Raw genomic sequence first — 25,414 nt, forward strand, 5'->3', positions numbered from 1 at the left:
ACCAACAGCCATTCATTTATAGCACAACAGCAACAAATATACCAACACCTGGGCTGCCCAGAGGGGGAGGCAAGTGGGGCAATTTGCCCCAGGCCCTGGGCCCTGCAGGGGCCCCGCGAGCCCTGGCCGGCGGCGGTCTGGGTCTTGGGCGGCATTTCAGCGGCGGGGGGCCCTTCAGTGCTGCCAAAGACGTGGAGCGACTGAAGGGCCCCCCGCCGCCGAAATGCCACCGAAGACCCGGACCGCCGTCAGGTGAGTACAAGCGCTGCAGCTCCCCCGCTTTGCCCCAGGCCCCCTGAATCCTCTGGGTGGCCCTGACCAACACATGCAAATATGCAAACCTACGCAAGCACACACAAACACACAAATCTGCTAACTTACACAAGGAGGCAACTGTATGCACACATACACAAACCTGCCCAAACACACCCACTTGTGCCAACATGCAAACAGGAAACCCTAAACAAGCACACAGTCATACGGTGACCAGAAAGCAAGTATGAAAAATTGGGACAGGGGTGTGGGGGGCGTAATAGGAGCCTATATAAAAAGACCTAAAAATCGGGACTGTCCCTATAAAATCGGCACATCTGGTCACCCTACACAGTCAAGTATGTAAGCAGACACAATGCAACATAAGCAAACATGATGCACAAAGGCACAATGCAACACAGCCATGCACATATATGCAAAGGGTAGTGTATTCTGTTAAAAGAATCATCATCCCCCTTTTTTTCTAGCTTCTAGATCTGCAACAATTCCTGCATTTTGCAAGAATTAGGTCAAGAATAGAATATAAGTGGAGTGGGGGTGGGAGAATCCAAAACAGCTTAAATATTACAGGATTCCGGTAGCTTAATTTACTCTTCTCTAAGACGTAGTCATTCCCAATACCTCAGCACCCTGGAATGAAAGCAAAGCTAGCTGCACGGTATTGTGGATCCCTTGGAAGATTAGTCATCTTGGGGGCAGTGACTAGACTGTTCAGGAATCTGTGCTTCTTGCCAGTACCTTGATGGCAGCCTCAGCAAAGAGGCCCAGGATACTATAGAAACAGAGTCTGCTCTGTTTTGACTCCTAGAGGGGAGTGTTCCAGTAAGAGGGGCAGAGTAGGGGGAAGCTTGCCCTGCTGATGCCCATACTGCAGCCGCGGGTTTGAAAAAGAGAGGCTTGAGGCTGTCAGTCTGGCAGCTTTCACCAGCCCAAATTTCACTGGAAAGGAAGGAGCAGCAGAGCCTTGCGAGAAACTTGCTGGGCCCTTTGTCATCTCGGCTAATTAATATCCCGGCCTGTTGCCTCTGTTTGGCAAATGGTACGTGTTTCTCAGCGCCGAGAGAGAAGCCAACGCTGGAATGAAGATCTCTGCTCTCACATGGCCTCAGGGTTGAGGAATGCTCTGCCTGTGGGCTACGCGGTACTGAGAGCTTTGGGGCAAAGAGCCGCATTTCGTACAGGAAATAATCACACTCGAATGCAAAGGTATGAGCCTGCAAACCTGTAACCAGCTGCCCAGCCCTCCTCCAGCCCTGGAGCCTCTGGGAGAGCAGTGGACTACAACCCCAAGGGACTGAGAGAATCAGACTCACATACATCTGACTCCAGGGGTAATTCCTAAGTGGGAGCTCAGGGTGATTTTTGCAGAGTGATGAGAACAGTATGGAACTGAGGGGCTCAAATGCCCCTATTTATGTCTTGTCTATCGTCTCTTGACACTCTCCAGAGGGAGAACAGTGTCTAATGCTTAGAGCAGGGTGTGGTGTCCTGACTCTGATGCCATCTTGCAGAAGTCCCCTTAGGGCACAGCCTCAGATCACGCATCTGTGATGGCAGCGATTTTAGCCAACACCCCAGGGAGGGAACCCAGGAGCTCCAGAAGGAAAAGCAGGAGCTGCTGCAGCTTGAGCTAAAGAGTCACAGAGTGGGCAGGCAAACCCCGGAAGTTCAGTCCCCAATTTGCCTTCATTTCCAAGCTCAGAAGAGGCCTCTTTCAGAGCCAGCTCCTCAGCTGGTGTAAATTGGCATAGCTCCACTGACATCAATAGGCCTGTGGTGCTTTACCCCAGCTGAGGAGCTGGCCTTGCTGAGTTAAAGGAAGTGAATATGAAGCCTGACTGCGCTGTGCTCGTCTGTTTATTCTATACCTGCTGAGGCTGACAGAGTAGTGGTGTTTTATTGGCGATTTGCAGCTCTCTCGCTGTGTTTACTACTGACAGGGTCACACCTTTGTAGGCAGGTTAATTAGGAACTGGGAGGCGGATTTGGAATGTCCGCACACTAGCCTCCAGCCATCTCTCTGCATGGAAAGGCTCTTCTGGTGCAGAACAGAGTAGCTCGAAATCAAGCTGCAATTCTTGTCATCAGCCTTGAAGGGACCGTACAGCCTGGCACACGGAAATGCCTGTCTCAGCAGTGCCACGTTGTCCCTGCAGGCTCTTGCTTTTATGGTTATCGGTGCTGTGTGTGTACTTGAGGGTTTAATAGCAGCAATAGTTACTTTTGTCAGGCGTGATCTATGGGCTGTAAAACTCAATTTACCATTCCTGTGTTCCACTGAAAGATGAAAGCACTTGGAAAAGGGAAAAGTTCCGAGGCCAATTAGCTATTTCAGAGCTGGCTGACATAAGGAATGAACGAGATCCCATTTTACAGCACACCTAAAAATCCCACTTTCTCACATCGTGGCTTGGTCGTCAGGGTAAACCCTTGCTGCTGGAGATATTGCTGCTACTGTCCAGAAAATGCTTAAAATCTGAGGGCCAGTAAAGGGGAACGAAGAACACTCCTGGTCGGAGATAGTGTAAGAAAATGATTTTAGCGAGAACAAAATGAACCATGGTCATGGGAGCCATTGAGTGGCAAGAGCCTTAGAAAGGGTAAAACATTGTCCTGCCGGGCCTGGGACAGCCTGAAGCTCCCCTGGTTGTGTCTTGTCAGGGTGAAAGAGAAGGGAGTGTTGTGACGGTGGAGCTGACTTGAGGCCAGAGTTGTTTCTGAGAGAGGTTGTGGTTTTTTTCCAGCACAAACTGAAGCTAGCAAAGTAGGGACTGTGCTCATTTAAAATAGATTAACTAGGCGAAGGGTAACCTCAGTGGAGCAATTTGTGGGCAGCAGTCCAGGGGAATTTATTGCTTCACAGATTTGATGCTGTCTATGGATTTACTGAACACATACCAAGGTAAAACAACGGCAGCATTACACTTTTGCTGGGCCAGACTGAGTGAGGCCTGGGCTTAGCTGCATGTTATTAGAGGCAAGAAGCTGACCCCATTTGCTTGTACCAAAGCAGGGTAACCACACAGGTGCCTGACTGGGAGATGGGAGATGGGAACTTGCCCTGCTACTTCCTTTCCTGAACCTGTTCTGTAACTGAACAGCGGAGTTCAGGTTCCAGGACTGTCTATTTTCCAGCTAGAGCTGGGCTCCCAAGCTTGGAAGATGTGTTGAACTGGACCTAGGCTTTTGGCCAGGCCCTGGCTCTATGATGGGCCCAAGTAGAAGCTCTGGACATGAACAACCCTAAAGTCTGGGGAAGCTAGCTCTGAATTTGGGTCCTGGGCTCATTTCTGCTGTTAACTTTCCACCTAAAAGAGAATTAGGTTTCCAGGTGGCCTCACAACAAAAACAACTCCAGAGGTGAGGTGAGTGCCTGTCCCCATTGGGAAATAGACTGAGGATCCCCCAACTCATTTCACATAGGCCACCGAGCAGCCCTTTGTTGGGAATGGTTTGCGGCGACTACCTGTGAGAGCCTACAACTGAAAAATTGGGATGGGATGGGGGGGTAATAGGAGCCTATATAAGAAAAAGAACCAAAAATCAGGACTGTCCCTATAAAATCAGGACATCTGGTCACCCTAGCAGGGGGTTGCAGCACCACTCAGGTTTGGCTCAGCCCCTCTGATGTTGTGACTTGGCGCATCTGATTGCAGTGCCACTCACTCAAATTTGGCCCCGTCGCACCCCATCAGAGGGGCCAGACCATTGCTGCAACCCCATGCATCTGGGTCCAAGTCACAATGCCTGAACCAGAGAGCTGAGCCCAGCGCCCGCTCCATGGGACAGGAGCTGCAGGGGCTGCCGCTACAGGGTGAGTGCAGAGGGGGCTCACTCTACAACTCCCCACACCTCCAAGGGGCAGCATCTGACCCCCGCCCCAAACCGCACGAACTGGGAGCAGGACCCATCCTACTTTAGCCACTGGAAATGTTGGGATGTATGTCTTATGGTGCACGCTGTGGCTTAGATTAAACTCATCTGATCAGAAGGGCCGGTCATTAACTGCCTTCCCTAATTGTCAATGTACTTCTTCACCTTCACAATCATAGACTCATAGGACTGGACGGGACCTCGAGAGGTCTTCTAGTCCAGTCCCCTGCACTCAAGGCAGGACTAAGTATTATCTAGACCATCCCTGACCGATGTTTGTCCAACCTGCTCTTAAAAATCCCCAATGATGGCGATTCCACAACCTCCCTAGGCAATTTATTCCAGCGCTTAACCACCCTGACAGTTAGGAAGTTTTTCCTAATGTCCAACCTAAACCTCCCTTGCTGCAATTTAAGCCTGTTGCTTCTTGTCTTAGTCTCAGAGGTTAAGAAAAACAATTTGTCTCCCTCCTCCTTGTAACAACCTTTTATGTACTTGAAAACCGTTATCATGTCCCCCCTCAGTCTTCTCTTCTCCAGACTAAACAAACCCAGTTTTTTTCAGTCTTCCCTCATAGGTCCTGTTTTCTAGACATGGTACAAATTAACTCACTTTGACATCCTTTTGGGCATTGTAGGCCTAACTCTGCCTTCATTTACACCCCCCTGGAGCTAGTAGACGTGGGATGTAGAACTAAAGCAGCATTGCCACCTCGAAATGTTCAAAAATCATGACTCAACCCCCGCCAAGAATCATGTGATTTCCTTTTAAAAGTCCTGGGAGTTAAGAGAAATAGATTTTGGCTTCTTTTTCTTTACTCTCTGGTGTCTGAGCCTTCACAGTGTAACTGTTAACTTACATGTGTTCAAGCTTTTCTCTACAACCACAATGTCTCGAAAGTTACTTTTTTAAATGAAATTCTCATGCAATCATATGCTTCCAGCACCTGGGGCTTTAAGAAAAATACCAAATATTGAGAGACTTGTGATAACGTGAGAGCTGGCAACACTGCTGAAAGTCCATTTGGTTTATGGGTCAAATTCAGCCCTGGTGTAATTGGAAAAACAAAGGTATGCACGCTCCCTTTTGCTAGAGTTAACCAGGCCTTGGGGGTTTAGAACTATCCTCCCAGAAGAAAAAAAAATCCATCTGTCCAGGAAAAGTTAGAAAATATTTTTGCATTTATTTCTTTTTTTATTAATACAAACTCTAGTGAAGAAATATTCCTCTATTTCCATTGGAAGGCAGTAACCAGCAAAAAATTAATGTACCGTACTGGGGATGTCTGGTGTGAATGAAATGTGCACTGAGACATATTCCCCCCACACTATCTCTACATACAGTTGGAAAAAGACGGTCTCGTTATTAAGTTGTTCACATTTAATTTCCTGATCATAAATAATCAATGTGATTTACAAAATAATGTATAGAAAATGATTAGATTCATCATTGCAATAAATTACTCAGCAAAATGCCATCAGGTCTGACAGACAATACAATACTTCGAAACCCGCAGGCAGGGGCGGGGTGTTGGCTTTTGCATTTGAAATCCAGGGGCCAGATCCGCAGCAGGTGTAAATCAGAGGAGCTCTCATTTACACCAGCTGGACATTTGTCCCAAGAGCGTTTGGCAGTTGTGACTCCACCACTTCTTGATGTTCCCACAAGGCCAAGACCTTGCAGCAATACAGTGTGTGGTCAGGAAAAGCTAGTATTTCCCCAGGAGGTGATTTCAGTTCTTGGGGAGAGAGAAATTGCTAGCTTCATGGCCTTCTTTCCCTGTGCTGCGGGGAGCTGCAGGGAATAGCACCAATAGGCTTCAGTGAGCAAAAGAAAAACACAAGCAAAGTAAAACCCAGGAGCTTCTATGGCGAGGGTACAGGCCAGGGGCTAGGTGGGACATTTAGATAATAGAACGTCTCTCCCTGAGCCCTTGAGAACTTCGCAGCAGAGTTTGAGGTTCCCTGGTTTTCTAATTGTCTTCATGCTTTGGCAGTCTGTATCTTTCGGATTGTCATGACTTATCTCTGCCACGATATAAAACCCTATAAATCTGTGATCGACCAGCTATACTGTGGTGAAGGAGAAGTCCACATGGCACCAGCCAGGCTATAATTCATCATTTGGGATTAAAGATGAGCCTGGATCAAGCCTCTGGGTCCAGCCACTCCCAAGCCTTGAGGAACATGAGATCCTGGTCCAACCTTTGTGTCTTGGGTCCATCTCTCATCTCTCCACCTCTGAATCCTCCCCACTCCCCTTCAGGTCTCCTCCTACCATAATCTCCCATGACCAGGCTGCAGATAAGCTTTTGCTTATAGTTAACCTGTGTGAGTACCACTAGGAGGCACAGACATGCACAGGATCCCAGCAATCATCCTAGCGATATCTGTGCAGTATTTCAGGGTGCTGAGCAAATATCATCACCCGCCCCCGTATCTGTACTTCCCAAGCCCATTAGCTGAATCCCACAACTCTACCATCATTCCATTCCTGTTCGCAAATATGCCATGGTAGCATAATAGAAGACTTTGCTGCCTTTGCCCTTCAGTGTCTGCCATGGGGAGGGAATAATGGTGCTGCGATAAGGAACTCCAGCAGCACTCCAACATATGGAAAGTCTGAAATGGCAGGGAATCCAGAAGCTCCAATGATTTCCCAGCCCAACTCACTCACCATGTGGGTCCATATTGTCACAAGACGTTATTATACCCCCCTGACCCGGAATGATGCTTTCCAGAGAATTTTTAGCTACATTAACGTCAGCTGAAACTTGGGACTATTCTGAGAAGCTTTAAAGACAGCAGCAGACATCTCCGCCCTTCTTTCAAATGCAGTGTCTGTATTGGACAGGTCCTTTTTTCCAGTAGTGGCTGGTTTGCTTTGAACCCACTTCGAGGCAGTAAAGAAATGGTCAGGTGCAACCTCACAGCCAGTCAATGCAAATCTCAAAAGAGTCACCAGCAGGCATGAGTTTCAGTTCTGGCCCTTCGTATTAGGACTAATGATTTCACTACAGTTTAACTCCCAGATATGTAACTCTCAGCTGGACCATGGCACATGCTCTCTCTAGCTGCACAAAGACAGCCTTTTGCTGTATTCCAATAAACAAGCCGATGCGTTTGTGCCTGTGAATCCACCGATAGCGTCCGTCTTCACTGGGACAGTCAGTCTGTTTTCCCCCGCACAGTCTTTCTAAAACAGGCTGGTTTTCCTCTGGGAGATGCTAGATGACTTCTTGTTTTGTGATGGTGGGTTGTGGGATTGAGGCTGGCTGTTTTGCTACAGTAGCGATGGCCCCAGGGAGTAGCTTGTATTGCTCAGATCCTGAGCCTGCAGGGGGGGAAGGCTGTGGAGTTTCCGGAGTGGCTGCAGAAAGAAACACCATGTTACAAAGGCAGAAGGAGTAGATGCTACGGGACTACCAGGACTCAAGAGGCAACATTCAGATCTGGATCCCAATTCCATAAAGTCCAGAGTTTGGGGAAGGGATAAGGATCTGGGTATGGTTGGATCCTTCTAGCCCTGGCACGACGGTTACAGAGAGGCCAATTGCTCTTCAATGAAAACATGGTTTCCAGTGGGCTGTGCACACGCTGCTGCTTAGGCTGCACTACAGTCTCCAGTGCAGACAGCCACTAGAGACGCTGGGGGAGTCCGCAGCAAGAAGCACAGGCTCAGGGGTTCTGTGCCTGCTTTTTACTCTGCACTGAAGATTCACTTGGTAGGTAAGGTTGCCAACCCTCCCCGTTTCACCGGGAGTCTCCTGGAACAACGCTCTGTCTCCTGGAGGCTACTGCAGCCAAACTGGGAGATTTTAGGTGTTAAAGGTCCGGCAGGGCAGCGGGGCTGAGGCAGGCTCCCTGCCTGCCCTGGTGCTATGCCACTCCTGGAAGTGGTTGGCACTGTCCCTGTAGCTCCTGGGTCTCTGCTTGCTGCCCCTGCCCCAAGCACTTACTCCTCAGCTCCCATTGGCCAGGGGCAGTGTGTGGAGACCCTCTGGCCTCCCCACCTAGACGCTGCTGTTGGATGGATGTGCCAGTTGCTTTCGGGAGTCGCCTGAGGTTAGCGCCAACCCCCTGGCCCCCTTCTTCACCCCAACCCCCTGCCCCAGCCTAGAGCCTGCACCCTGCCCCCCCTCCCGCACCCCAACCCCCTGCCCAGTCCAGAGTCTGCACCCAAACTCCCTCCCAGAGCCTGACCCCTCACCCCCTCATGCACCCAAACTCCCTCCTAGAGCCTGCACCCCCTCCCACACCCAAACTCCCTCCCAGAGCCCACACCCTGCACCCCCACCTGCACCCAAACTCCCTCCTAGAGCCTGCACCCCCTCTCACACCCAAACTCCCTCCCAGAGCCCACACCCTGCACCCCCACCTGCACCCAAACTCCCTCCCAGCCCTGCACCCCCACCTGCACCCAAACTCCCTCCTAGAGCCTGCACCCCCTCCCACACCCAAACTCCCTCCCAGAGCCCACACCCTGCACCCCCATCTGCACCCAAACTCCCTCCAAGAGCCAGCACCCCCTCACACCCAAACTCCTCCCAGAGCCCACCCCCTGCACCCCCACCTGCACCCAAACTCCCTCCCAGCCCTGCACCCCCACCTGCACCCAAACTCTCTCCCAGCCCTGCACCCCCTCCTGCAACCAAACTCTTTCCCAGAGCCCCTGCACCCCAACCCCCTGCCCCAGGCTCATCCCGGAGCCACCTCCTACACTCCTAAACCCTTGGCCCCACCCCCCAGCTCAGACCCCTCACCCCCTCCTGCATCTCAACCCCCTGTCCCAGCCTGGTGAAAGTGAATGCGGGTGGGGGAGAGCGAGCGACAGAGGGATAGGGGCTGGAGTGAGCGGGGGCGGAGCCTCGGAGAAGGGGCATGGCAGGGGTGGGGCCTTGGGGAAGGGGTGGTTCAGGGGGCAGGGCAAGAGTGTTTGGGTTTGTGCCATTCGACAGTTGGCAACCCTACTGGTAGGTTGCGTTTGAATGTCATCTCCAAGATCTAGCTTTGTGCTGTGGCCAAGCGTGATACCCTAGTGTTCAACCCCCTCATGCTGGGTTCTTTGGACAGTGGAGAGACCAAGACAGGGAAAACATTAACAAAAGTTTTACTGGTTTTCCCCCAGAGATACCAGGCTAGTCTTTTGGGGCCTGCTCCAATCAGCACTCAGGAGTCATGCATTGGATTGGAGCATTAGTCCCCCAATTAGAGCTACTGTAAAAACCATCATCTGCTAGGGAGTGTTCAGTTGAATCATGCATTCAATCTAATCTACTCTAAGCTCCCCGCCGCCCTGTGTGTCTGTCTGTCCTTTCTGCAGAGGAATTTCTAGCACCGTAATACCCATCTTGCATCACTGTGGCTTTGCAGTGTAGAATATGCCACTACTGGGGCGGCCGTTGAGGCTCAGGGATGTCACTGGAATGCCAGCCTGATTCTTACCATTCTTACTCATTTCATTTAGCTTCATTCCAAACAAACAAGGTCTGTTTTGGCAGCTGTCAGTCCTACTAGGGATACTTACACATCTGCCCATTGTGCATCTGAGCAGGCATCGTGTTCGCTACTATGACGTTCGTCCCCAGATTCTCCTGGATCAGATGCGGGTGCAGAGGGTGGTGAGCATGAGGTGTTTCACTTGACGAGCCTAGAACCATTTCAGTGTCAGTAATGGCGAGCAGGACAGAAGGGGAAAGCACTAGACAGTCTAAAAGAGTATAGACCCAGAGGGCCAAATGTTCACAGCCAGGCCAGTAATTCCAGGTGCACTATTGTGCAAAGGATCAGGACATGCTCCTTCCCTGTCTTCCACTGAGACTACACCTCAGTGCTGCTCTGCCTCTGCCACAGCAACACCGGCTCTGGCAGTGTCACTCTCCTCTCCTCGTGGGTTTCAGGGGACGATCTATGTGCAGGAGCAGCACAGGGGAAACTGCTGCTCCACTACATACATCACATGAGGTTATCTGAGCTTTCAGCAGCTAGTGGTAAAGCTGGGCCATGCTTTACCAAACCTTTCCATTGCCCTTTAGTGCATGTATTGCTCCCATGAATCTCCTAGGGGGAAACAGGACTTGGGTAAGTAGCTGACTCTGTCTTTTGGGAGATGCATCCTCTGAATGTGCACGGGGATGATGTAAGGCCAGAGGGGCAGCTTGTCATCCCTTCAGCAGCTGCTCCTGTTGGGAAGCAGCACCTTCGCTACATGTAGCAACCTGCATGGAACTTGGGAGGAGGCAGAGCACAGGTTGCAGGAGGGAAGGGTTTGGAAGAGGCACAGGGAAGTCAGTCTGTGTGCTCATGGCTAGGAATGCTAACCTGAAGCTCTGTAAATAGTTGCATAAACCAGAGGTGCCGACTTTCTGGTTTCCCTGGGGGTGATCAATCCCCACTCTGCCCCAGGCCCTGCCACCACTCCACCCCTTCCCCCAAGGTTCCACCTCACCTTGCCTCTTCCCACTCTAGTTCACCCATGGAGCAGGTATGTATGGCATAAACAGCCAGTTTTATTTAATAAGAACGGAGTTGTCTCCTGTTATTACTCAGCATGAAGTACATGAAACACGATGCAAGCTGCAGGGGGGACAGAATTACATCTCACACAAGCGGCAGCTTCTGAATGAAGATAGATAATCTACTTGGGTTGATGTGCTCAGCTCCCTGCATCAGGAGGTCTGAGCACAGGACTGGGAATCAAGGACATTCCCCACTCTGATCCTGGCTTTTTCCCTCCCTGTGACGAGAGGGTGATGGGGTTGTGCTGAGGATTAGGGTTGCAGAGGCTGAGCACAGATACTCACCCCCTAGCAGCATCTCCTGCAGCAGGTTGTCAATCTTGGCCATGCCAAAGAGTTTGACAAACTGAATCTGCTCAATCATCTGCCAGGTGATGCTCTGCAGGGTGGGCAGCAGGAGCAGCAGCTCGCCAAAGCGGCCCCGCGAGTCATACTGCCGGTCGTTGATATAATCCTCCAGGCTGACCTGCACCTGGTACCGCATCCGCTTGATCTTGGTGGGGTCGCTCAGCCCTTTGGCGTCTGAAACAAACCATGGAACAAAAAATGGAGGGCTGTTTCCCAAGGGAGATACCCTCTCCAGTGCCATGAGCTGTGGGCTCTCTCTCTGGCTCCCTGCAATCTGGTTTTATAGACATTTGTGGTTCTTTTTTCTAGGGCTGAGTTCTCCCCTGCATTCAAACTTGGCTTGGCTCAGAGGTGGGAGCCATCAGTAAGCCAGTTATGCCTCCATTGTTCTGCACCAACCTTCCCCAGCATCCTCTGGCACTGCCTAAGGACTGTGCTAACTAACACCACTGGTGTAAGGTCCCTAATGCAGTTATCAGCAGCAGAGGCTCAGTGTAGCACAGGTCTACTCTGTCACCCCCAGGCCTGCTTCGACATCTCCTTCCTCACCTGGCACGCTCCTGCCATGAATGAGGAGGGGGTGGGCTGGCACAGGAACCCCATTCTCCAGGTTTAGGTGAGAAGAGAGGTCCCTTCCACAAGGGGAATTCTCTGCTGACTATTTAAGGGCAGGAGCTAGTCCTTTTGTGCCACCTGAGCAGCACAAAGTGACTATACCATCCTAGAGAATCATAGGACTGGAAGGGACCTCGAGAGGTCATCTAGTCCAGTCCTCTGCATTCACAGCAGGCCTAAGTATTATCTAGACCATCCCTAACAGGTATTTGTCTAACCTGCTCTTAAAAATTCCAATGACGGAGATTCCACAACCTCCCTAGGCAATTTATTCCAGTGCTTAACCACTGTGACAGTTAGGAAGTTTTTCCTAATGTCCAATCTAAACCTCCTTTGCTGCAATTTAAGCCCATTGCTTCTTGTCCTATGCTCAGAGGTTAAGGAGAACAATTTTTCTCCCTCCTCCTTGTAACAACCATTTATGTACTTGAAAACCATTATTACATCCCCTCTCAGACTTCTCTTCTCTAGATTAAACAAACCCAATTTTTTTTCAATCTTTCCTCAAAGGTCATGTTTTCTAGATCTTTCATCATTTTTGTTGCTCCTCTCTGACCTTTCTCCAGTCTGTCCACATCTTTCCTGAAATGCGGCATCCAGAACTGGACACAATACTCCAGTTACACAGTTGACTCATATTTAGCTTGTGATCCACTATGATCCCCAGATCACTTTCTGCAGTTCTCCTTCCTAGGCAGTCATTTCCCCTTTTGTATGGGTAAAACTGATTGTTCCTTCCTAAGGGGAGAACTTTGCATTTGTCCGTATTGAATTTCATCCTAGTTACTTCAGGCTATTTCTGCAGTTTGTCCAGATCATTTTGAATTATAATCCTATCCTCCAAAGCTTTTGCAACCCCTCCCAGCTTGGTATCATCTGCAAACTTTATAAGTGTACTCTCTATGTCATTATCTAAATCATTGATGAAGATATTGAACAGAACTGGACCCAGAACTGATCCCTGCGGGACCCCACTTGATATACCCGTCCAGCTTGACTGTGAGAATCTGTCTCCTAAACTGATGGTTCAGCCATTGCCTTGTCATAGATCCATAGTTCTGCCCTTTCAGAATTCCTCAGGAATCCCATTGCATTCCCAGCCCCCACCCCCTCATCCCCCGACCCTGACACGTGGGGTCCAGGTGGGGGATGACATTAGCTCTGCCCCGGTTCCACTGGGATAGCTGTGGTACATGAGCATGAAGTGTGGCCATTGATCCCACAGGAACACTGTGGAACCAGCACCTTCCTAGAGCTCCAAGCTCTGCTAGTAACAATCCCATTGTCTTGCCTGCCAGGGTTGCTGCCTTTTTAACTTTATCCAGGGGATCAAATTCCTCTATCATAATAGGCCCAGCACTATCTCGCTGTATCCAAATGCCAGCACCGTGCAAGGAGACACAGGGTCCCAGAAGGGATTTGGAGACTTGAAAGGGCTCTGAAAGCCTTGGAGAAACCACCTTGAGAAAACCAGGTACATCCCACCGACACTGTACCAAATTGCTGGGGCACTGGCTAGCATGAGAGCAGGGCGAAGCTCTTGTGTGGTTGCTACTCTGGGTTTTGTAAGAGGAGATCTTTTCTGATGATTAATTGTTGAAGGTTTGGGCCTACCTGGGTCAAAAAAGATGATGGCTTTCAAGCAGGCATATTCATTGTCATCAATCTGCAGCTCCTGGAATGGCAGGACCAGCTCATCGAGGATTCGGATGGCCACACGGATCACCTCCACCAGCTCAGGGCAGTTCCGTGGGATTATGTGGTCATTGCCTTTAGGAACACAATAGAACTATATCAGGAGCCTTCTCTGCTGCTCATAATCAAACCAGCAACAAGGAGGCACCTGAGCACCTCAGACTTTATTACATCCACCAAGACTTACAATGCTGACCAGGGCGTCACACATTCACTCCTCACCCCACATGACCAAGGCTGGAATTAAGTGTGGTATGTGGGTATGAGTGTAAGTGGGGACACATCACTCTGGCCTCCTGAATCAACAAGCATCCGGGATCTTTTGTAGACTTCAAGGACATCACAAAGCTGCTCCCCATGGGTGGGCCATGCATGGGACAGGTATCATTACTCTGGGACAGGACGCTGCAACATGCCAGTGGTTTCCTAATGAGCACAACAGTCCTGGGCTTTAGCAACTGGGCTATTTTCTATCTCAGAACAGGACTAAACCCACCTGGGACAAGTGAAGTTGCCTCCTCCACCCATCCCTGAGCAGTGAATGGGCCTGTCTCTATATACATCCTCTCCTGTAGCAGAAGGGATGTGCTGGCCATAAATGCTGACCTATGTTACCCAAGCGGCCTCTTCTCACTCTATTACTGGGCATAGGAAGATCATTGCAACAAGGAAAAGCTGAATGAAGATGGAGGCTTTGCTTCTCACTTACACTAAGGCCTCTTTTCACCTCTCTGGCAGTGTGATTGGGTCTTAATGGGGGGAGCGGGGGGTCAATGACCTGTAGGCCCCTCTACCCTGATGGAGCACTGTAATGGAGCTTTATGCTGGAAATGTGAACCAAGCCCTTAGATCAGAAGCACCAACTGAACCCCAGGGCAGTGCTGGGTTCCCTGGGTATATGAGAATTCCGACCCAACGCGCCATTCACCAAAAATGACACAGGACGAGATAAAATGCCCATCCCTTTCAAATCCATAAAGAGGATGATCCTGTGTGATGATCTGCTTTACTAGAGGAAGCAGCAGCATCCTGGCATAGAGAAGAAGTGGTTTACCTAATAGCAAGATGTCTTTGAACACCATGGACCTCTTGGCAGCTCCCAGGAGCAGGTGTTCTCCTGCGTGTGCCCTCAGCAATGCCACCTGCAAGGACAGAGACATATTACCTGGGTGACTGGGAGAAGGGGGGCGAGTGCTTTGATTTCACATAAGTAGAATGTAGAGGAAGTGCCCACTCTTGCATTGCACGTCAGGGCAGAGGAGTAGGGTCCTTGCTCTGGTTATATGTGGGGGTTCAAACACAATGTTCTCCTACATCTCACCACTCCTCAGGTGCAGCACCTCCAACCCCTTGGCCAGGGAGCCAACAATCTAAACCAAAAGATGCTCAAGATACTAGCCCAGCACCTGGGCTGGTCCAGATCTCTGCACAGAATTCTCGCCCACCTCACTGCACTGGCATGTGCAACACTAAGGCAGACTCTCACAACTGCTGACCACACACAAGAGCAGGGCCGCCCAGAGGATTCAGGGGGCCTAGGGCAAAGCAGGGGAGCTGTGGCACTTGTACTCACCCAGCGGCAGTCCAGGTCTTCGGTGGCATTTCGGCGGCGGGGGGACCTTCAGTCGCTCCGCGTCTTTGGCAGCACTGAATGGGCTCGTGCTGCCGAAATGCTGCCAAAGATCTGGAGCGACTGAAGGGCCCCCCACTGCCGAAATGCCACCGAAGACCTGGACCACTGCCAAGCCAGGGCTTGTGGGGCCCCTGCAAGGCCCGGGGCCTGGGGCAAATTGCCCCACTTGCCCCCGCCTCTGGGTGGCTCTGCACAAGAAGTGGAAATCGGGAGGTACAAAGCCCAGTCTGTGGAGCAACTGTGCACCCAGCATGGCAGCAGAGACACACTCATCCTGCTCCAGTGTCCCAAGTATAAGGAAGGCAAGAAGGTTGTCAGGATCCATAAAAGACGTCTTATCAAAAAGTGATTGAGAGAAACTGTGACTGACCCTGGGAGAAAACCTGATCTCCTTCTTTGAGAAAGTAACAGATTTTTTAGACAAGGGAAATGCGGTGGATCTAATATATCTTGATTTCAGTAAGGCGTTTGATACGGTACCGCATGAGGAATTACTGGTTAAATTGGAAAAGATGGGGATCGAAATGAAAATCCAGAGGTGGATAAGGAGCTGGTTAAAGGGGAGACTGCAGAGGGTCGTATTGAAGGGTGAACTGTCGGGTTGGAGGGGGGTTACCAGTGGAGTTCCTCAAGGTTCGGTTTTGGGTCCGATTTTATTTAATCTATTAATCGCTGACCTCGGAACCAAAAGTAGGAGTGGGCTGATAAAGTTTGCGGATGACACGAAGTTGGGAGGTATTGCCAATTTGGAGAAGGATCGGGATATCCTCCAGGAAGATTTGGATGACCTTGTAAACTGGAGTATTAGTAACAGGATGAAATTCAATAGTGAAAAGTGTAAGGTTATACATTTAGGGATTACTAACAAGAACTTTAGTTATAAGCTGGGGACGCACCAGTTGGAAGTAACGGAGGAGGAGAAGGACCTAGGAGTCCTGGTTGATCGTAAGATGACTATGAGTAGGCAATGTGATGTGGCCGTTAAAAAAGCTAATGCAGTCTTGGGATGCATTAGGCGAGGTATTTCTAGTAGAGATAAGGAGGTGTTAGTCCCGTTATATAAGGCGTTTGTGAGACCTCATTTGGAGTATTGTGTGCAGTTTTGGTCTCCCATGTTTAAGAAGGATGAATTCAAACTGGAACGGGTACAAAGAAGGGCCACTAGAATGATCTGAGGAATGGAAAGCCTGTCGTATGAAAGGAGACTTGAGGAGCTTGGTTTGTTTTCCTTAACCAAAAGAAGGATAAGAGGAGATATGATTGCACTCTTTAAATATATCAGAGGGATAAATACCAGGGAAGGAGAGGAATTATTTCAGCTCAGTGCTAATGTGGACACGAGGACAAACGGATACAAATTGTCAGTCAGGAAATTTAGGCTTGAAATTAGACGAAGGTTTCTAACCATCAGAGGAGTGCAATTCTGGAACAGCCTACCGAGGGAAGCAGTGGGGGCGAAGGACCTCCATGACTTTAAGATTAAGCTGGATAAGTTTATGGAGGAGATGATATGATAGGATAACGGGCTTAGTCATTAGGTCAATTAAGTGCCACACTGGTAATTAGTACAATGGGTCAATGATAGGATATTGTTAGCTTTTTTCCAGAGGGTATAGCTGGAGAGTCTTGCCCGCATGCTCGGGGTTCAGCTGACCGCCATATTTGGGGTCGGGAAGGAATTTTCCTCCAGGGTAGATTGGCAGTGGCCCTGGAGGTTTTTCGCCTTCCTCCGAAGCATGGGGCAGGGGTCGCTTGCTTAAGGAGTGGGTGGATCGGCTTATGTGGCCTGCATCTTGCAGGAGGTCAGACTAGATGATCATAATGGTCCCTTCTGATCTTGAATTCTATGAAAAAGAGAGAGACGACATTGCCCCACAGAGCAGCCAGCCCCTGGCTCAGGAACGGATAGTCGTGACAAGTAGGGCTCAAACCCCAGAGTCTGTGACCCAGTCTGGTGGGGGGCTTCCTGCCTCTGACAGATACCTGAGGGGTCTGTCTTTTTCTCACACTTTGGCAACCCTCGCAGAACTTGTCACATGAATAATATCGCATTGACTGGAATAGCATTGGACACTCACACCAGAGGGGTAGAGTTGCTTCTGCATGATATGTGCCATGCTGGAGAGCTGAGGAAGCAGAGTCACTCCTGCATAATGCATTCATGCCAGGGAAGAGGGCGGTTTCCATTTCACATTCTACATCATGACAATAAGTAGGATCATTTCCATGTCCCCCCTTTGTCCCACCAGGAGTGCGGTCACCATCTCATGCCTTACATCCCACCCAGAGTGTGGTCACCGTGTTACGCACTACATCCCACCAGCGGGTGGGGTCACCATGCCACATGCTATATCCCACCAGTGGATGGGGTCACCATGCCGTGCTATGTCCCACCAGCGGGTGGGGTCATCTTCTGGTCATTTGCTCCCCCAGTGGCAATGGACAGTTTAGACCAATGAAGGCAAAGAGATGTTTTTCTGCCCTGACGTTAATAATTGACGTTCTTCATGTTACACCCCTCAGTGGTTCCTGAGAATGTCCCGGATCTTTTGCCCCATTCTGTTAACAATTTCAAAGCTTTTGTAGAAACAAAGGTTAACTATTGGACAGTGTAGCCCAGCTGCTTCTTAATAGCCAGCCAGGGATGTTGGCCGAAGAAAACAACTATTAAACATTAATGGAGAGACTTGGAAAAGTGTGTCCTGATAGGGATGGTCCAGCCTCTGCGTGTTGAACAAACAGAGGGTGAAAAGGAGAATGAAGCAAGGAGCAGGACCATATCACAGTTTTCCTGGGTGTTATCTTTCAGCATCAGATGAAGCCAAGGGAAGCCTCACTCTACCATAAGTGTCAAGAGAATGCAAATGAGCTAGAACAAAGCTCTGATTAGAAAAGATGCTGACACTTGAGGGGACAAAGGTATTATGCAAATAAATAGAACAGGGACTTCTACAAAAAGGGTGAATGCTTCAAGGTGTTGTGAAACCTCATTTGTGCAACACAATGTGAAGTGCATGTGCAGATGGCCAGATGTGGGCAGTCGCCCAGTTTGTTGGGTAACTACAGCTATCTGTGTGTACGGGAGCTGGTCAAAACCGGAATTTCCATTCCTCAGGGAATTTCCATTCCTCAGGGAATTCTGAACTTAAAAAAACAATAGTTCTGAATCAGAAGGTTCACAATTTCCTGTGAAATGAAAAGGCCAAAATGTTTTGATTCACAACTATCAAAACATTTTGTTTCAATAATGTTAAATTATGTTGTTAATGTTGAAATGTTTTGTTTCAATATTGTTGATTCATTTTGACTTTATATTCAATTAAAATATTAAATATAACATATACCAATATAATATTAAGATTAATAGTTTAATGGAATATAAAAGTCTAAACAAAATGAGAAAGCTGAAATGAAGTATTTTACCTTATCAGAACAAAGTGTTTCAACATAAATTTGTTTTGACATCTTTCTGTGGAAAGTTTCACTGAAACTGACATTCCCACAATACATATTGATTTCCACGAAACTGCAGTTTCTGATGGAAAACTTCTCTAGAGTCCACCATGCAGCTGCCTGGCTCAGGGACTCACACACATTTTTGCTGCCATGTCTAGTTGTGGCTCCCACACTGTCCTGTGGTTCATCTTCCTTTGAAAATGTGGGTCTAATTGTTTGGGTTTTTTTAATGTGCATTTCAGAAAAAAAAAATTCTAATGTTTTCCTCCTGGATTCTTCCCTGACATATTGGGCCAGAGTGTGAGCCCCTTACTCACACTGATGAGCAGTTACTCAGACCAGGAATCACATCGGGGCAGGGAGCATGTGAAAAACCTCTCTTCAGTGTGAACACAGGGGTCAGGCAATCTCCTCCTTGGTTATTTCCTTTCTAAAAAATTCCCATGACTGAGCCAAAGACACTTGGTGAGGACGTTCCATGTGCAAACTGTTATAGATCCTACAAAGCATTAACTGGGTTTTACAGCATCCATTCCAAGTGGCAGTGAAAGACTTGATAGAACAGTAGCTGCATCTAGCCCTCTATATGCTGCAGCCTGTTTGCTAGGTAAATACAATTTGCCGTTGGTCACCATTTTGTTTTCTGTGATTTCTAAGTGTATTTGCTTTAGGAATTTAGCATGCTGTTTATCACTGTAAATAATTCAAAGCTACCACCCAAATAGACAGAAATGGGAGCATTCCTAAAGGCTGTAAAATATGCAGACTTCCCAGGGATCTGCACTGTGAGATGACTGTGGGTTTTCTTGACTAGCTGGGCACTCTCACTTTCTAAATATCCTAATCTTCTGATTCGGTAAAAACTACCCCCTGATCCAGAGGTCATTGGGCTGGTCCCTGATCCTGGATGAAAAGGACCCTTTTTAAGTTTGTGAACAAAAAACAATTAATTTGGAAACATCCTCCTGCCCCACTACAGGCACTGTGAGCCCTCCGCAGAAAGGGACTCTCACTAGTTTTTCCTGCACACCTCCACTTTTATGTGTGTGTATTTTGAGCATGAGTACCACCTATACATAGATAGTTGTGCATTTTCACCACTTCCATCAGTTGCACACAACTTTGAAATGCAGCCCTTAACTCTGAGCACTTCCTTGTGCCACTGAGGCTGCGTTAGGGCTGTATGATTGCAGCTTGAGTAGACATGCCAAAGATAGCTTCAGTCTAGCTAGTGTGGGGACCATCGCAGCGTGCAAGCCTTCCTGGGACCCTGGGCTCTTACTTGGGTGGCCAGCCTGAGCTGAAGCCCAGGCTGCCACGGACCTGAGCTAGCTAGATTAAAGCAAGCGAGGGTATGTCTGAAATCACACTCTGCCAGCAGTGTAGACATACCCTTAGATCTTATGGTTCAGTTCTTACAAGGGGAATGCTGAGCACTCTATGCTGGTCTTGGTAAGTAAATTACTTTAATATCTTGCTTTAAATACAAATATATGAGCAACTTTTCAGTCTGCAGAGATGCTGCTGTTGGTTTGGGATCTTAGACACATTTTTATTATAATTTATAAATCACTGTCAATAACAGTTACCACTGACACCAGGAAACCACAGGCCCAGTGAATGAATTAAAGATAGATTTTTTTAATGTTAGGCAACAGAAAGGCCATTCAAACGTTAAGCCAATATACTGTACCTAATCAGTCTAATTATCCTAAGCATTTGTATAGCGCTTTAGGTTTTCAAAGTGCTGCAGTAGCATTAACCAATGATTCACCAACCATCTGCCCATGCAAAATTTTGCTTGCAAAATGTGTGCACGATTATGCGTCTAGCTGAGCACATTGTTACAGCGATTGTGCAAACAGTCTGCTTAACTGCACATGAAAATGGCCAGTGCTAGTATTGTATTCGTGCAGTTATCTGATCTGCTTGTGCAGTCGTGATAATTGAGTAAACAATGTGCAACTTCTTTGCAGATCAGGCCATTCCTCTTGGCCACAGATACCCTCCACAGGAAAGAGCCATGGAAGGTCAAATGGCACTAACCTGATCATCTAAGGGTAGCTCGCAGAAGGCCGGGATGTACTTGGCCCACTCCACCAGCACCAGCAACTGCTGCTTCATGGATTCACACACATCTGTTATGTTCGCAATCTTCTTCCCTCGAATGTCTCCGTTGATCACAGAAATTGGCGATGATATCTGCAAGGATGAGAAGGGACCCATGTAGGATCTTCACATTTCAGAGCTGGAAGAGCCAGATATATGAAAGTCCCAGAAGCTGGGAACATAAGAACATAAGAATGGCCGTACTGGGTCAGACCAAAGGTCCATCTAGCCCAGTATCTGTCTACCGACAGTGGCCAATGCCAGGTGCCCCAGAGGGAGTGAACCTAACAGGCAATGACCAAGTGATCTCTCTCCTGCCATCCATCTCCATCCTCTGATGAACAGAGGCTAGGGACACCATTCTTACCCATCCTAGCTAATAGCCATTTATGGACTTAGCCACCATGAATTTATCCAGTCCCCTTTTAAACATTGTTATAGTCCTACCCTTCACAACCTCCTCAGGTAAGGAGTTCCACAAGTTGACTGTGCGCTGCGTGAAGAAGAACTTCCTTTTATTTGTTTTAAACCTGCTGCCTATTAATTTCATTTGGTGACCCCTAGTTCTTGTATTATGGGAATAAGTAAATAACTTTTCCTTATCCACTTTCTTGACATCACTCATGATTTTATATACCTCTATCATATCCCCCCTTAGTCTTCTCTTTTCCAAGCTGAAGAGTCCTAGCCTCTTTAATCTTTCCTCGTATGGGACCCTCTCCAAACCCCTAATCATTTTAGTTGCCCTTTTCTGAACCTTTTCTAGTGCCAGAATATCTTTTTTGAGGTGAGGAGACCACATCTGTACACAGTATTCGAGATGTGGGCGTACCATGGATTTATATAAGGGCAATAATATATTCTCAATCTTATTTTCTATTCCCTTTTTAATGATTCCTAACATCCTGTTTGCTTTTTTGACCGCCTCTGCACACTGCGTGGACATCTTCAGAGAACTATCCACGATGACTCCAAGATCTTTTTCCTGACTCGTTGTAGTTAAATTAGCCCCCATCATGTTGTATGTATAGTTGGGGTTATTTTTTCCAATGTGCATTACTTTACATTTATCCACATTAAATTTCATTTGCCATGAAGACCCATGAAAAGTGGGGGCAGCATTTCTGCCTTCTCTGATATACCATGTAGGTTTGTGGCTCTACAGAGATTAATCAAAGAACAGATTAAAAGGCAGGCAGGTATCAATGGAGTCAGGAGCTTTTTCCTCTGTATAGCTGAGACGTCAGGAATGATGCTCCATACTAGCAACTGAGCTAACTCTAAGCTAAGCCTGAACGGGGAGCCTGGATCAGTACATATGCCCCCCAGAAACTTGGGAGTTGGATCTAGATTTGCTTTTTTTCTTTATCACAGGAGGAAGGGAATGAAAAACAGAGGCAAAGCCTAGATACCCCCATTATCAATGTGTCGTTCCGTGACCAGACTTGAGCAGTCTGTAAAGCATGTGAGAAACACGTCCAGAGTCAAGAGTTCTGCCTCCCATTGAGTAAGTCAGGTTTCAGTGGATTTACACCAGAGCCCAATGTGGCCCACGGACAAGTCTGTCATTCCTTCTTTCTGTACTACGGGCACTGATATAAACCCAGTTTCCCTTCAGCAGAGGATCATCAAGGCTAGTGCTGGTGCTAGAGAAAAGACTTCTCCCCACCAGCGAGGGATCAGAGAACTACCCTACCTGCCATGCCAGCCATACCCTGCTCCCAACCAAACAGAGCCATCACTGCCTTTGCCGGGCTTTTTTCATAAGATATTGAATATAGTGCCTGATCCTCCTCTCACTCCTGCTGAAATAAATCAGGAGTCTCTCCACTGAGGTCACTTTACCCAGGCATAAAGCTGGCTTAAGTGAGATCAGAACCAGAACATTTAAATTTAAAATCCCCATTTGAAATGCTGAAGCCCCAGTTTAAAGTCAGAAACATTCTGCCAAACTGTACATGTGCAAACATGCCCATGAAAATACACCGTGCGTCCAATTTGCATGCAGAATTACTATGATTGCAAAGGCAAATGGTGCTATTTCACTTGCAAATGACTGATCTGGCACGTCTTCATGTGCAGGGACCCCATTTTCATGCAAAGGTGCAGCAAACTTCCATGCCAATCAGATGTGCAAGTGCGTGCACATGTTCCATGCACAGTTGCATACCCAGCTTATTTCAAAATCTGGCTTTAATCACCAGTTTTTCCTTATGACTTTGTGAGTGATTAACCAGACCCACCACTGTCTTCCTTCTGCCCTCTGGAATCCTGTGCTTCCTGTCCTGTGCATCCCAGCACTTTCACCCAGCCCTGGCTCCCTCTTTCACGGCCTCACTGGTTTGAAAGGCACCAGCATTTTTTCCAGGTTGCATTTCTTGGAACCTCTCCAGCTCTAGAGCTGTTATTGAATAAATAAGATTGTAAAAATCTCACCATGTATTACCCTAATCAGGGTGCCCGGAAGGCTTAGCAAATAAACACAGACCTCTGGGTGAGTGACCTGAGATCCCAGAGAAAGCGGCTCCTCAGCAATATCTTGTTCTAATTAGCGAGGCATATATAAGTTACCGATTAGCATGCTAGGGTCCCCAGTGTTTAATGAGTCTGTATGTGCTCTGCTGGAATGGAGCAGTCTTGATGAGTTTCTTCGGGGCTGCTGGCTTTATCAGGAGACCTGACTCAACAAAGGAGCATGCGGCTTCAGAACATCCAGTCTCATTGTAAAATGCTCTTCCCTTGCAAGCCTAGTGGCCAGAGGACCCTTATCTCACCTTGCAGCAGAGTGCGAGGTTATCTTTACAGGGCCCATAAATGTGCTAGGAGCCTCCCAGAATGAGCTAAGGCATGGGCCAAGATTTTCAGAAAGGACTCGTGATTTGGGTAGCGTTGGATTTATGCTAAGAAAAATCAGTTGGGCACCTGACTCTGACAATCGTCTCCCGTTGGGCACCTGGAAGCTGAGACAGAGACACCCCAAATCACTAGTGACTTTAGAAAATCTTGGCCAGACATTCTACCCAATACACCACTGAGTGTATCAGCAGACAGGAGGTGGGCGATGGGGAAAGGAAGGACAAGGGGGGAAATTAAAAGATCACATGGTTACTCACTAGGGCCTCGATCCTATAGGCTGCTGAGCACTCCGTTGGGCTCCTGAATGCCCTCAACTCCCTTTGAAGCCAGGAATGCTCAGCACGTCTCAGGATCAAGCCCTAGAGCTTGGACATGGAGCTGTGTAAATAATGTGATTTTCCGGTTTGCTGGCCGTTCCGAAAAACAAACCAAAACATTGTTTCAAACTGACCTGAAATGAAAAGTTTTCAAATATTTTGGTAAACCAAAAAATAAGGAAAAAAATAGTTTCAGTTCGAATTAAACATTTTGTTCATTCTCAAGCGTTTACAAAGTTTTTATAGGTGTTTTAAATGAAATGGAATTACATTTCAAAACAAAAAGTCATTTCAAATTAAAAAAATTGAAATTAAATTTCAATTTTTTCAGAATTTTTTGGTTTTGTTTTGGCAGGGTTGTTTTTGTTTGTTGGTTTGCCTGAAACCATATGGCAAATTTGACACAAATGTATGAATATTTCAGTCAACCCAAATCCGCATTTATCAGCAAAAAAAAATTTGGACAAAAATTGTCATCCCGCTGTGCTTAGAAATGCCTTATATGCTTCTGTTAATTTCCCCCTTTCTCCTTTCTTACCTAGTCTCCCTCCGGTCCTTCTTAGGAGAGAGTTGAATGAGGTGAGGGAGGTGGTTTGGCTTGGAGATTTGGGAAGCTCATTCCAAGTCTAAGCAGCAACATGGCACAAGACATGGTGATGCCTATCAAAGGAGATAAAGACCCTGGATGGCTTGAGGTTGGCATCACTGGCAGAGCAGGGAGGGCAGGGAGTGTGCTTACGGCGACCAAGTCTGAGATGGGCTGGGTGATGCATGGTCTTGTAAGATGACCTTCCTTGCATTGCAGTGGTAATGGTTTGAATGGTTTCCTTGCATTATGTCACTGGATTTAAGGCTGCACAGCTGGATATTGCCAGTGCTTTCGATTCAGGCTGTCTGATGGCGAGGAGATTGTGTGAAATGCTTTCTGTCCTGGAGGCCTGATTGGAACATCCCTAGTGTTTGCCTTTCTTGGAATTCTGGGGCTCAGTTTATCCCAGACAAAGTCAATTTTTTAAGCCTCTGGCTATTTATTCAAATTCTTAAACAAATTTGCTTCCTCTTCCTGGGCCCCTTTCTGTGAATATTCTAGCAAATGAGTGTCCTGGCAGGAATGTTTACAGAAACAAAGAATTTTAAGCAAACGGTGGTGAAAATATTTGCATAAAGCAAACCTTGAATTCATCATCACAAGTATTTGCACCGGAAGCCTGATTCCAAGATTTATTCTTGTCTAAACAGGGAATAGAAACATACCATATGACCTACGTGCCAGATGGTGTAAGAACATAAGAATGGCCATACTGGGTCCATCTAAGCCAGTATCTTCTAACCCATCAGACCATCTAACCCAGTAACCTGTGTCTGACAGTGGCCGGATACTTCAAAGGGCCTGAACAGAATAGGGCAATTTTGAATGATCCTTCCCCTTTTGTCCAGTTCTAGCTTCTCACACTTGGAGGTCTATGGACACTTGAGCATGGGGTTGCGTCCCTGACAATCTTGACTAATAGCCACTGATGGACCTATCCTCCATGAACTTCTCTAATTGTTTTTTGAACCCAGTTATACTTTTGGCTGACACAACGTCCCCTGGCAACGAGTTCCACAGGTTGACGGTGCATTGTGTGAAGTGCTTCCTTTTATTTATTTTAATTCTGCTGCCTATAATCTTGTTGAGTGTGAGTCAGCATGGCTCCATTGACTTCAGTGAAGCTTCACCAC

General features: G+C 47.9%; 1 protein-coding gene across 1 annotated transcript in view; it reads right to left on the minus strand.

Annotated features, from left to right (window-relative positions):
* Positions 1–5,394: 5,394 nt before the first annotated feature.
* Positions 5,395–25,414, minus strand: part of HNF4A (hepatocyte nuclear factor 4 alpha) — a 70,961-nt gene continuing 50,941 nt past the window's right edge. The window contains exons 6-11 of the mRNA XM_039497196.1: positions 20,457–20,612; positions 14,376–14,463; positions 13,241–13,396; positions 10,949–11,185; positions 9,673–9,795; positions 5,395–7,515 (exon numbers count right to left, since the gene is read on the minus strand). Of these exons, the coding sequence (XP_039353130.1) occupies positions 7,373–7,515; positions 9,673–9,795; positions 10,949–11,185; positions 13,241–13,396; positions 14,376–14,463; positions 20,457–20,612 (903 nt within the window). The 3' untranslated portion in view covers positions 5,395–7,372. The remainder of the gene's footprint in view (positions 7,516–9,672; positions 9,796–10,948; positions 11,186–13,240; positions 13,397–14,375; positions 14,464–20,456; positions 20,613–25,414) is intronic.

Source organism: Mauremys reevesii, linkage group 13, assembly GCF_016161935.1.
Source record: "Mauremys reevesii isolate NIE-2019 linkage group 13, ASM1616193v1, whole genome shotgun sequence".
Taxonomy (NCBI): domain Eukaryota; kingdom Metazoa; phylum Chordata; order Testudines; family Geoemydidae; genus Mauremys; species Mauremys reevesii.